General features: G+C 39.8%; 1 protein-coding gene and 1 long non-coding RNA gene across 3 annotated transcripts in view; one reads left to right on the plus strand and one right to left on the minus strand.

Annotated features, from left to right (window-relative positions):
• ADCK1 (aarF domain containing kinase 1) overlaps positions 1-13,559 on the plus strand; it is a 96,896-nt gene that overhangs the window by 35,013 nt on the left and 48,324 nt on the right. For both annotated transcript variants that reach the window (XM_087922054.1, XM_026712537.2), the window contains one exon: positions 10,958-11,161. In XM_087922054.1, the coding sequence (XP_087778180.1) occupies positions 10,958-11,161 (204 nt within the window). The remainder of the gene's footprint in view (positions 1-10,957; positions 11,162-13,559) is intronic.
• Positions 1-13,559, minus strand: part of LOC148128243 (uncharacterized) — a 44,230-nt gene that overhangs the window by 19,923 nt on the left and 10,748 nt on the right. The gene's annotated exons all lie outside the window — the stretch shown is intronic.

Here is a 13,559-nt window from a genome sequence, read left to right on the forward strand (position 1 = left end):
CAAGCTACATATTTGAATGAAAGTACCTCTAGGATTATCATTTTAAAAAAAGCCAGGTGTTTCAATCAATGAGACAATAATCAGGTGTAGGTGTGTCTTAACTTATTTAAATAGAAGAATTTTAGGTATTAATACCAAAGTCGCCTCTAGATAAGATAGGCAGCAGACAAATCCAATCAATCAATCAATGTCTAATCTTCACAACATGGAAGCATATCATTATTTGATTCTGAAGGAGCTCCAGAAAATAGTTGTTCATGCTGATATGATCAAAAGAAACAAAATGGCAGTCTTGGTAGCACAGTCAAAGCCCTACTCCTTTCGCATATGTGTCATATAACAAACATATGCAAAGGAACAGAGCTTTGATTGTACTATTGCAAGCCTTTCTTGATTCCCCTACAAAAGCTCATAGTAATAACAATAGCACTTAGACTTATATACTACTCCAAAGTGCTTTTATAGCCCTCTCTAAGCAGTTTACAGAGTCAGCATATTGCCCCCAACAACCTGGGTCCTCATTTTACCCATCTCTGAAGGAGGGAAGGCTGAATCAGCCTTGAGTTGGTCAGATTCAAACTGCCAAATTTCTGGGCAGCCGGTAGTCAGCAGAATTAGCCTGCAATACTGCATTCTAACCACTACACCACCACTGCTCACACTTGTAACATCAAGCTCATAAGCAAACCTGTTCTTCTATATCAAGATTGGATGATATTTTGGTGCAGGAGGATTGCACTTAACATTTCAAGGAACATTAAGAGTTCTGGTGGGCACCAACACTGGCTGGATTTGTATATTACATTGAGGCTGTAATTAGTTTTATTTGGCTCTGGTTCACAGTGTCACATTAATCAATTAGCTATGGCTTTTAAATATGATTTATAATGCAGTTTGTTTTGTGACCTGGCCAATGGTGTTTTATATACAACAAACTGTAGCATAGTTAATTCAACCCTATTGTATTTATGTATTTATTTAGCAAATGTATATAGTTAAATGTGTTCAAACAAAGTTGCTGTAATCAGGTCTGCTTTATTCAAATTGAATTACATTAACCAGATCATATGGAATGCTGGCAATTGCTACTCCCCGTGCTTCTTGCATAGCTGCAAATGTGGTTGTTTATGGGGAGTTAGGGCTACTGGAAAAACTGGACTAAAAACATTGAGACAACCACTGAATGATATCAACAGCAGATTAAAGTCCTCAACACCATGAGCCTGGGAGACTTCACTACCAGAAAGCTGACAAAGTGAAACAACTCTGGTAGTCAAACTGCTGTGTTTGGGGAATGGGTAAGGACGGTGTGGTATACATGCAGCAATTCCATCTGAGTCCTACCCAGGTTCACAAATAGGACTTCAGATGTGGCTATCTATAAAGCAGCGACCCTGGAAGCCTCCCGAGTTTCTGAATGATGATGGCCACATTACCACCTCTGCCCTGGAATCTTGACTGATGCCGCACCAGAAACTCAAGAAAGTACATTTCTGAGTGTGGAAATCCCCCTTCAATACCCAATTACATGATGGATGGAGGAGCAGACTGACCTCACATTCAAGCGCAGCAGCATTAATTTACTTTAGTCTCAGAAATAGAAGATACAATATCAAAACGCCTTGAAACAAAAACTGGTTTGATATGGATAGCATAATTTCTAAACATCTGTTTCTGTAGCAATTGGGTCTATGTGCTGGAGCAGGGCTGTCAAACTCGTATCGTTATGGCAGCGTCACATGACGTATCACAACTTTTTTCCCCTTCGCCAAACCGGGCATGAGCGTGGCTAGCACATGACACATCCAGCCATGGGCCGAGAGTTTGACAACCCTGCGCTAGAACAAACATGAAGAATTAGACTAAATACTAAAGAACCCTTGAAGGGCTTGTATCATTGACAGAATTCTGTTTCTTATTAAAGTGGCTTTGCTAAGTGTCCATTTTTCATTCTTTGGCTTTAAATAGTCTTCTCAGTGTTATATTTTAATATATTTTTTGCTGTTTTAAAATGTATATATTTATTTATTTGATGGTATCTATATGATTGATTTGGGTCAGTATATCACATTTACTACATTTACTACTAGAATCAAACCCTGCAGTCAGAATTCAGCTCTCTAAAATGTTAAGTTTGATTTAGCAGTTGCTTATCATATGCACTTATTCAGCATTCAGTTTTATTCTTTGCTAAATTTGATGATCTACATTAGATACTGCCTTCCTAATATGTAGCCGTGGAATCCCACTTTTTGGAAATCTTTGTTTCATTTGTTCATGGTATTTGTCCATGGTTTGCCCTTAATTGAAAAAAAAAAACGTGCAAATAATCTAGTGTTGTACTCTCTAACCTTTCAGCCCCATTAATTTTAGCTTGAGCTTGAACCGTTTGGCAGTTTTTATAATGACAGACAGATTTCTGTTTGGTGAGCAGCTGAGGTCAAATGGTCCAACCTTTTATGCCTTTTTGGGACAAGGACAGCAATAAAGATAATGGGTTTTGAAGGCAAAATACATATATACCTGTAAAGTTGGCTACGTTTTAGGAGGATTGTTGGAGGTCAGAATATTTGAAAAGCTATGATAAGAGTAGGAAAGAAAGGGAAGAGAAAAAGGAACGTTCTCTGTTGCCATTGTAGGTAAGGCCAAAAAATTGATGTAGTGATGGGGTTACATAAGTTCAAAAACACCAAATGTACCCAAGTATGTGGTAATTCTTTTGGGAAGCCTGCCCTTCACAGCCAGCCTTTCAAACCAGAGACTATTAAGGTCAGCAGTGATGACCAGAAATTTATTTTTGGTGATGATCAGCAGAGTGTCCAGTATATCGTGCCAGGCATGATGATTTTACAAAATATTCACTTGCAATGCAGGTAAATAGAAAGCATCTTGTTCAGGATAATGACAGAATAACAATGCCAATCTGTGACTATGCTGTGTTGAATCATCGGTGTCATGGGTGGGAGAGGAACTTCTATAAATATAAGGCCTTTCTTTACAACTTAAGTAGAAGTGGTATCCACTCAACTATGACTTGGCAGGAGACTATACAGGCAAGGCATTTAGTGACCACATTGCTATTCCTCATCAGTACTACTAGTCATCTGACTTTCCTCCAAGATAAAGGATGACAAATCTCAACAAAGTTTATATACCTTGAATGAGGTTGGGAACTATTACTTTAACATTTCTTCAGTTATGAATTACTTAAGTCTGTCTCATCTCTGGACCAGGGATGAGATGAAGGTTATATTGTTAGGACACAGCAAGCAAATGATGTTGGCAGAGCATGGTTTTTTTGTGGCTAAGTGCAATTAAGGACAAGGGTATAAATATATACCTATCACTTTAGGTGTCATATAGAGAAAGAATTCTCTTCAGCTTTATGGAACAGGACGCTTTAATAAAAGCTTGACTACTATTGGCTATTATGTCTGACCAGATTAGAATGTGCCAAACTGTATGGTTGTTAACAATTGTTAACAAGGAGCTTCAGATGATGTCACTGCTGATTATTTTTTTCCAAATGAAATTAGTAACATTTATCACACCACAATAGTATTCTTCAGAACATCAGTATAAGTGACTTAGACAAGTGCTTTTTGTGAGTTGGCACTTGTTGTTTTAAAAACATATTCCCCATAACAAGTGACCCTAAACATTCAGCTCAAACACTAGATGATTGTTGCTTGAAAGTACAAAGGAATATTATTGCAGCTTGTTCAAGATTTTCTTCCCTTTCCAAAAGAAGCTTATGTTAACTTAGTTTACTCTGTTGGTGTTTAGGTATTTATTCTGAATTGCTGTTGACTTTACTAATGGAGTTAACAGAAAATGCTACTGATGCTGCTATTTTCTGTTACAAATCCTTCCATCATTCTGATGCTTTGTAGCCAGCCACCCACACTTCTGAATCTGAAAAGGCCTACTGGGAGGAGTTCCCAACCTCATAATGTCTTCTCTTGCAATTTAATTAAAGCATAGGAAGTTAGAGGCTGCCAACAAACTAGATGACAGTACAACGAAGACAAACATCCTTACATATTCTTGGTTACTCATGCCTAAAATAATGCAAAATCATTTTGAACAAATATTATCAAATTGCTCTTTTCTTTGGAAGACATTTTAAAACCAAGTTTTTTTTATTAGAATGAAAAAGAATTAATAACAGAATCGCAGGATAATTTGTGCCATTAATGAAAATTGCTTCTTGAAATTTTATACCCTTTTGGTGGAGAGATGAACTGAATCCTCCAAATTTCTCAGGGATGGATGGAGCCATCACCAGGATGCAAATTATTGTCAAAATGAGCAATGAAAGTTCTTCCCCTTTAGTACAGTATATGTATAGAGTATGTGTCACAACAAATGTATAAATGTGGGGATGAAGCATATCATGAGCTGTTTTTATATCGCCCACCATGCTTTTGATTTAATAATATGAAAGAGCAGTATGATTAGGATTTATTATAACCATTATTACAGTTTTGTAAATAAACTATCCCATAGGATTATTCTGGTAATATGGAGCATAGTATTTTTTTCTTTCTATTTCTTTAATATAGATCTCTGATGCAGATATTTTGACCTGTACATACAAAGTGTAAAAGTACTGGTACATCACTGCACATTTTTGTTGCCTATTTGGATTAGCCCACAGTGAAGGGGATTGAGTGATTATATAACAGTGGTGGCTAACCTTTTTGCCCCATTACTCCAGACGGCAATGCGCGCGGGTCCCCCCCATGCCCCTTGCACATGCACATACAACCCCCCCATGCCGTGCATCTGTGCATATGCGTGAGCCACCCCCTGCACACGCTGCACATCTCTGTGCATGCATGCCCATCTCCTGTGCACGCACAAGAAGGAAGAAGAAAAAGTCCTTACTAAGGCAATTCCCCCAAGTTGAAATGTTTTCTAGAAATTTGAAAGCTGACATATTTCGTAAACTTTTAGTTGACCTAATGAAAATGTTGCTTTAATATGGATTATGAATTTAAAGATGAGAAAATGTGTAGTACTTTTTATTTAGTTGCAGGTTATTTCTGTGCAACTGGAATTTAATCAGAAATTTCCTAATTCAAGTCCAGTGTTTTATCAATTGAATGACATTGATAAGCAACAATAGGTGAGATATTCCAAATTCAATTGACTTTTTCTGGATTGGCTCCAGTAGCCCATATGCCAGAGGAAATCATTGTCTACAAAATTACTCACATTGGATATACTAAATTAATGAAATGCTAAAGGGTGCTATGAGGGAGTCCAGTTTTGGAAAATGTCTCAAATTGTTTTTCAAGTACAATTTTTTAAAAAAACTTAAGGTACCAAGTTTTTCTAAAAATAATGTCTATGAAGAATCTATTTTGTTTTCCTGGTATTTAAAGACCAGCTTCTTCCTACACACATTAAATCTTTCCCTTAATAAAAATTGCAGCCCAGATACTTATATTAGTTATTTACCCCAAACCAAGTTAGCTAATGAAAATGTCTTTAATTAGCAAAAGGCAGATTAAAATTGATAGGTCATTAGTAAATAAGAATTGATCAGACCACAAATGACCAAGCTTGGAGCAAAATGAAGATGGCACAAGCTGTGCATATATTAAGCTACAATGGAAGAAGGTATAGATCAAAGTGACCAGAGCTTGCTTGCTTTCTTTCTTTCTTTCTTTCTTTCTTTCTTTCTTTCTTTCTTTCTTTCTTTCTTTCTTTCTTTCTTTCTTTCTTTCTTTCTTTCTTTCTTTCTTTCTGATGCAGGTAGGTAGGTGGCCATTGCATTCCTGAATGTTATTCCCTTTGATCTTCATGATATTTTCAGTTTGGGATCATGTTGGAAATCTGATGTAAAAGTTTGCCCAATCACTTTGGAAAAAGAGAAACGAAGTATTTTCCTCATTGTAAAGGTGATCTATCTGCATCACATTATTATATTATTCATGAATTACAGCATGGAAGTTAATTCTAAGGGCATCTTGTTGTAGCAATCCTTCAAATTCTAATGTAACAGCATGTTTTGTGCCACTGAATCTTTAGTTTGTAATTGCTAGACCAGAAGAAAGTTTGCCACTGCGCAGGCTGACACAAAAAGAAAATGATATTTGCCACATTTACTTTAGACTCTTGGTTATTGGGATTCTGAATATATGAACTTAAATTTTAAACTTAAATTTACTTACTTAAATTTTTGGACTTACTTGGCCTAGATGGCTATGGTATAGGGCTAATAAAAGAGCTTCTGCTAATAGGTGGATGGTTGTTGAAATATTATTTATAGCAGATGGCATGACATTTAGCGACTCCGAATGTTAAAATCAGTTTATCTCAATCTGACCTGCTCAAATAAAGAATAATAAACTAAGAGTCAATGCAGACAAGAGGGAAGTTCATTTTGTCTAGGTCAGGATACACAATTGGCAGCATTCCAGATGTTGCTGAAGCACAACTCCAAAAATCCCTTATCGCTGACCATGTTGGCTAGAAGCAGTAATTCAGCACCATCTGGTAAGCTTCAACTTGCCTACTCCTGATCTAAGTGAATGCTGTTTATCCATTTGCATAAAGAGCTGGGATTTCTTTAAAGTGTAGATACTTCTAGCCTATGACTTGTCGCCATAGCCTATTGCTCAACTTCTGAGATTTCCCTGTCAGCCTGTTCCTCAGTTGTATTGTATTCACCAACGCTGGGGAAATCCAATGGGATTTGTTTTTCCTGCCGAGCATTTTCCGTAGGTAACTATTTCCAGCCTGTGAAGTAGCTTCTTTGTAGGCTAGGGCTACGATGATGGTGAAAGAGAGAAAGGGGAGAATTATTTCTGAAAGCGTTCTTGCTCAGCTGAATTGTATTCCGGCTAGCCTTCCATGTGTGGAGCTGGCACAACTGGATTGGGATAGAGAGGAATGCATTTGTGCAGAGTAATCTGAGCATATCATTCTCTCAGACTCAATCAACCTGCATGGAGGGAGTTGTGTGGGGACAGTAATTCCTCATTCATCTCTCCCCTCCCATTTAGAACTCAGATCAGCAAAACGAGCTTCAGGCAGAAGGAAAACATGATGAGGTTTCAGTGTATAAAGAGAGGAGAGATTCAGAATTATATTCCCTGAGGGGGGAACAGAAGAAATGAATCTGCCTTATTTTTCTTCTATGAGAAGAATAGGTATTTAAGTAGCATTATTACTGCTGTTTTTGCTGCAAAAGACTGATATCTTTTGAAGAAGAAGAGATCTTGTCTCTCCCCCCCCCCCCCATATTTATTTAAGATCACTATCTAAAGCAATCCTGTCTCTTACCCCTTTGTATTCACTGCTCCTCTTTCTAATGATTACAAGTTCTCACAATATTTTAATCCTACATTTGGGCTAATGAAATACTGAATGAAAGCCCACTCCTTGATTGAAAGCCTGGGAGTTGTTACTAGGCCAGTGGTGGATGCTTGGGGTCCTCCACCCAGAGCGAGAGTCAAATGGAGGGGTTAGATGAGTTGGCCTTCCAGCGGGCCAGTGAGAGGAGCCAGCTAAGGAGGGAGGATGCTGTGCATGTCCAGGGTGAGAGGAGTGGAGAGGTGGGAGCCACGTGGATGCTGAGACCTTGAGCTAATGTGCTGTGGGGGCTCCCTTTCTCATCTGTCTCCCAAGGATGTCTGAAGGAGTCAATAAGAGTGGCTGGAGGGGGATGGTAAAGTTCTTTGCTCTGAGGGGTCAGGGTAGGCGGGGGAAGATCACCTTTGGACTGGGGTCGCCAACTTTTGGACCTCAGGGATTACCAAACTCATAATTTTAATTCCGCGGACCACTAATATGAATTTTGACTGACGGTGGCTTGCTGACGTTGGTGGGAAAATTGGACCCAGATTCCAGAGCTGCAGTAGTCACAAGATACATTGGTCATCCCAGAGCTGCACTGAAGCTCCACCACTGCCACTGGTGGGGGGGGGGAAGAAAGAGCGAGATCTGATCTAACCTCAGAAGGCTGGTGGTGATATTCTCATATTCTCCCTCTCTCTCTCTCTCCCTCCCTCTCTCTCTCTCTCCACACACACACACACACACACACACACACACAGAGGTCCCTCATACCCCTCCCTTGTCCAAGGCAGTCACATTCCTTCACTAACCTGATTTTCAGCTCCGTTCTCAGAGAGAGAGAGAGGAGAGAGAGAGAGACTGTATCCTGCAATCTCAAATAAAGAACAATCAATCGGTAGGAAAACGGGGCAGGGGATTTTCCTGCAGACTTTTTGGGGGATTTTCCCAGGGTCTCTGCTGCTTCCGCTTTTGGCTGCATGCAAGGAAAGCAGCAGAAGTGTTTCTTTTTTCCCCCCAAACTCCACCAGAAATGAGTCTTTGGGACCCTGCAAGGCATCCTTCTCCAAGAGGCTGCGCCATTCTGGTGGAGTTTGGGGGAGAGAAAGAAAGATTTTTGCTGCTTCTGCTGCTTTCCTTGCATGAAGCCTAAAGTCTCTCTTCCCCCCGAGAACAGAGCTGGAGACGGTATCCTGCGATCCCAAATAAAGAATGATTGATCGGTAGGAAAACAGGGTGAGAAATTTTCCTGCAGACTTTTTTGGGATTTTCCCAGGGTCTCTGCAGAAAAAGCAGAAGCAGCCAAGGTTCAGGAGAAGAGCCTTTTCTGCTGGGGTTCCTCAACTGAAATAACATGCTTTGCTAAAAAAAAAAAAAACATTACAAAATAAAGCTGGGTTGCCATAAGATATATAATGTTGGGTGGTTTACTTTTTGACTGAGAAAACTGACAGTTAATGGAAATTCTTCCAGCATCTTACCCTCACAAATCTTGTTTCAGTATTTTGAAATAATCAATTTGGTTTATAGCCTCTAGTATCTTACAAGAAGGGCTCAGTCTGAAGAGTGGAATTTGTGGAGGACAACTCTCTTGATTCATTGGATGAATCCCAAGCCTGTTCCTTGGACTCAGAGAACAGCTTCTACTTAGGATGCATGGGACAAGTTGCAAGGTCCAGAATAGAGGATCCTATTGGATAATGACCAGAGACTGCTTTTGTCCCCTCCTCAGAGCTGCTGCAATAAGCTCCTGAATGTTTTTGGGACTGCATAGTTGAGTTCTGTTTTTTAATGATATCTTCTAATTCTTTTCACTTAAATGTTATAATAGGCTTTCTACTGTACTGCAAATATGTCACTGCAAACAGCAAGATGGGCAGTATATTAAACAACCAAACAACCAAATAATCTTTGTTAACCTGATACCTTTTCCTAGAAGCATCATGTGAACGATGTAATAACTATTCAACTTTTATGTAGAGTTCATGATGATTCATCTCTAGCTATGATGCCCGTGTGGCCCTCCGTTTGTTCCATAAGCAATATTATTGCGTGCACTGCATGATAATATGCTTTGCACTTCATTACATACAAGAGTTTACAAATCATCCATTCAAACCAAAATTCTATATTTTGGCCAGTTTCAAGGAAGTTTTGATGATGATGATGATGATGATTGATGATGGTGATGTGTGTAATTGTGCACACATTTTTACAGCCACCACTTGCAAGTGCAGCGACCTTCAGGTATCAAAATCCTTTCTACACACCATCTTTTGAATTAATCTCTAAAGTGTTCTACGGTTTCTCCTCCTGTCACAGCATTTAAGAAATCAATGTGCCTCTTTCAAACACATTGCTGACCATTATTGTTCAACCTAGGATACTTATGGGACTAGTATGCATGCATTCACTTGTCTCTAATGAGACCAGAGTTGTTGGCTAGTAGTACTTTACTGTATCTTTGCAATGTGAGTTATGATTTTCTTGATGCTTCCTAATAAGTGGCTATCAAAAATGTTTATGAGGCATGATTTTTAGAAAACAAATTAGCATGTTTAAATCTATATGGGCAAGTACTGCAGGTTCCCAGCCGCCTCGCCTTCATGTATATTTTGTAGAGTTACAGGAAATATATTTTTGCTTAGTAACATAGGGAATTGGGGCTAAGATGGTCTCTTTTCTTTTCAAATACACCCATCTTGCCTTTCTTTTCCCCTAGAATACAGGTTAACTCTGGAAAGCTATAGATAGACCTCCCCTATTTGGCTGGCTGCTGATTGCACCCCCTCCCTTCTCCTCTGCTGGAGACAGTGTCGAGGACAATTATCCAAGCTGCATAAAAACTGTTTCCCTGTAATGAGTTGAACTCCTTGTACTGTGACAAACTGCCCAGCTGCTCTGACTTCATCCCTTCCTTTTTCTACCTCGATCTGCACCTTTTCCGTTCCATTTTTTGGGGGCGCTGGTTCTTTTTTTCCCCTTCCCCTTTTGCATCTCTGCTATTCAGAGAGAGGAAATGGATAAACAATCCAGTCAAGGGGTTAAAATGTATAAAACCGGCTCTTTTTGTCCTCCATAAGTCATACTACAGGTGTTTGGATTTTTTCATGATGAAAGCACACTGCTTGTTCTGAGAGAGTCCTGGTGGTGACCTTGCCCTTTGGCATGCCATAGCTCAGCCCATACCAAGAAAGCTCACTGAGGCTCGTAAAATGGAGGATCCAAGCAGAAATTGAACAGCTGTTAAGCATCAGGTTTTGAGGGGTGGGGCTTGCGTCCACTTCTTTTTACTGCATATTTTAGAATAACCTTAAAGAATATGTCAAGGGGGGCTGGAAACATTCATGACTAACCAAACATTTAAAAATCTGCACATGCTGTAGGTGTCAGCTCCTACTGATATGTTTTTGGGGATAATGCAGGTGCAGTGCAGACATTGCAAACAAGGATATTGACCTGGGGTTCTTTTAGTGGGGAGAGATGCCTGCTTTTCTCTGAAATGTGCTTTCTATCCTAATGATCCAATTCAGGAAACCTCCTGATTAAACCATTATATCTCAAAGACTTGGAAAAGGATGTATGGAAGGATGCGGTATACAATTTGAAGAAAAGGTTTCAAGCAAAGTTTCCTTTTCTCTCTCTGCAGGTGCACCTGCGTTCCGCAGAACGTCTCCGAGATTTATGCTGTGCCAACCGAGGTACCTTCATCAAAGTAGGACAGCATCTGGGGGCTCTTGATTACCTCTTGCCTGAGGAATACACCCGCACCCTCAAGATTTTGCACAGCCAAGCTCCTCAAAGCAGCAGGCAGGAAATCGAGCAAGTGATCCAGGAGGACCTAGGCAAAGGGGTATGTCAGGCAATCAGCCTTGGTTGGCTGTCATTCAAGCAAGGCAGCAGAATGTAGTTTGATTAGTCTTAGGGGCCTGCTTAGTGGTTTTCTATTAAAAAGACACAGTTATATACATAACAGTTATACATTTTCTGCTTCTTTTCACCCCCTGCAGGTTACAAGCATTTTCCTCAACACAAAATAGCACTTCCGCTGCAGAAATACTCCCTTATTGTTTTTTTTTTCCTGTGTGTTTTGTCTTTTTTTTTTGTCAGTGCTCAAAATGAACTGTTGGGTCTTTTAAAATGCTGGCTCTTTTTTCTAGTTCTCTTGTCTGTTTTGATTGCTTTGTATCGTGTTCAGTGGGTGATTGTCACAGAAAATCTGTTAAAGCTTGTACAATTGTCAGCGACAGGGTAAACTGACTGCATTATTTTGTATATATTAACTTAGTGGGGTTAACATTCATTTCAGGAGGTCAGGGTGGCATGTCTTATTAAGGCTAGGTGTAGGAGTTTTCTGTTCAAGACCAACAGTATTTACTGCAAACAGTGGTATTAAAGTCTTTATTGTAAAAGTCCAGTTAGTTCAAAAGGATCCAGGAGTGAATTGCTGAATCTGGAATGTACAGTAGAATAGATGAGTGGCATAAATAGAACAAAAAAGGAAAGATGGTCAGGAATCCAATTACTTGATAAGACTGATACCAATTTGGGGGTCACATGGTGTACTTAAGACGTGATCTGATTGGCAGCAGTTTTAACAATTGTCCCACAGTGAATTGAATGTGAGCATAGTTCATAGGCTGAAGAATGGGCTTAATGCAGATGTGGGAAAAGTGAGCCAGCTTGGTCTAATGCAGGGGTGTCAAACTCTATTTCATTGAGGGCTGCATTAGGGTTTTGTTTAATTTCAGGGACGAGGGGGCATGGCCAGGATGGGCGTGGCCAGCTTGACATCATTTATGTCGGGGGCGCCTGTGGCCCAGGCACTTTGCCAGAGAAAATGGGCTTCCGAGCTCCACTTTCGGCTGGGACAATCTCCTGCATTCCTCTGCCAGCAAAACTGGAGCTCGGGAGGCACCGTGGACTGGCCCTTCTCTATTTCCAGGGGTCCCCCATGGGCCAGATCTAAGTATTCCACGGGCTGGATCTGGTCCCCGCATCTTGAGTTTGACAACCCTGTGGTTAAAGTGCTGAGGTTAAAGTGCTGATCTAGAAACCAAGGCACTGTGACTTCTAGTCCCACCTTAGATATGAAAGCTGGCTGGATGACTTTGGATCAATCGTTCTCTCTCAGCCCAACTCATCTCACAGGATTGTTGTTGTGGGGAACAATAAGAGGAAGAAGGAGTATTAGATTTGTTTGCCACCTGGAGTTATTTTAAATAATAAAGACAGAATAAGAAAAACCCAGGAGTGCTAAGATATAGAGGCTTAGGAGGATCATTGGGAGATACACAAAAGGTAGGCAAAACAATCTGGCAGGCTGCGATGCAGTAAAAATGATTTGGCTTAACTAGCACAGAATGGCTTGTGGCTCTTTAAGACTGAGCTGTCAAGCTTTATTTTGCTACAGCAGGATCCTGTCTGAGATTAGTTCGAATCCCAGAAACAACTATTTTAGAAAGGGACATAGTTGTAGCAAAGCAGGATTCAGAGACACTGACATTTATTACTCCTATCATACCATCATCATTACCATATTATCTCCCCTTTCCAAGTGTTCCAGAAGTCCTTTATGAAATCGCTCTGCTGTCAAGTCTGCGGTTAAGTTGCACATGGAACCCCTGTCATGTTATTTTTAATATTGCTGTCCAAGTAGTTATATTTTGTTATATTTTTAATTGTGTTTTACTTATGCGTATGGCATTGTGTAAACTGTACAGATTCTTTTTGGAATCAGACAGCCCTTACAAATGTAGTAAATAAATTAATACAGCACAGGCAGAACAGGCCTCCAAAATGTTAGAGACCTCACTGGAGAAAACACTTTGGCTGAAGTGATTTTCATATCTGGCAGTTCATAAAATTCAAGACAGATTTCTCATAGAGGAAGTAGAAAATGCAGGTGAAGCCCTTGCTTCCTTATAAACTCTTTGAAAAGACAGCAACCTTCCTTTTAAACATCTGTTAGTTAAGAGACCCAAAAACATGTGATCAACACTCCCATCAGTGTTTCCTTGCAAACAGTATTATGCTGTCTGTAACCAAGAGGTAACATTGGATCTTCCAGCCCAATAGTCCTGAATAAGCCTGTCCTTCAGAAACTTACCCCTGTAAGTCATGAAAAAAGTGGCTATCACACTACAGCTTGGGGTAACACATTATAATTATATATTGTGTGAAGAATTTCTTTCTGTTGCTTCTTCTAAACCTACTTTCAATCATTTTGGATGATATCTTGGCCTAGAACT

Source organism: Pseudonaja textilis, chromosome 1 (genome assembly GCF_049901715.1).
Source record: "Pseudonaja textilis isolate UNSWEBS1 chromosome 1, rPseTex1.2, whole genome shotgun sequence".
NCBI lineage: Eukaryota > Metazoa > Chordata > Lepidosauria > Squamata > Elapidae > Pseudonaja > Pseudonaja textilis.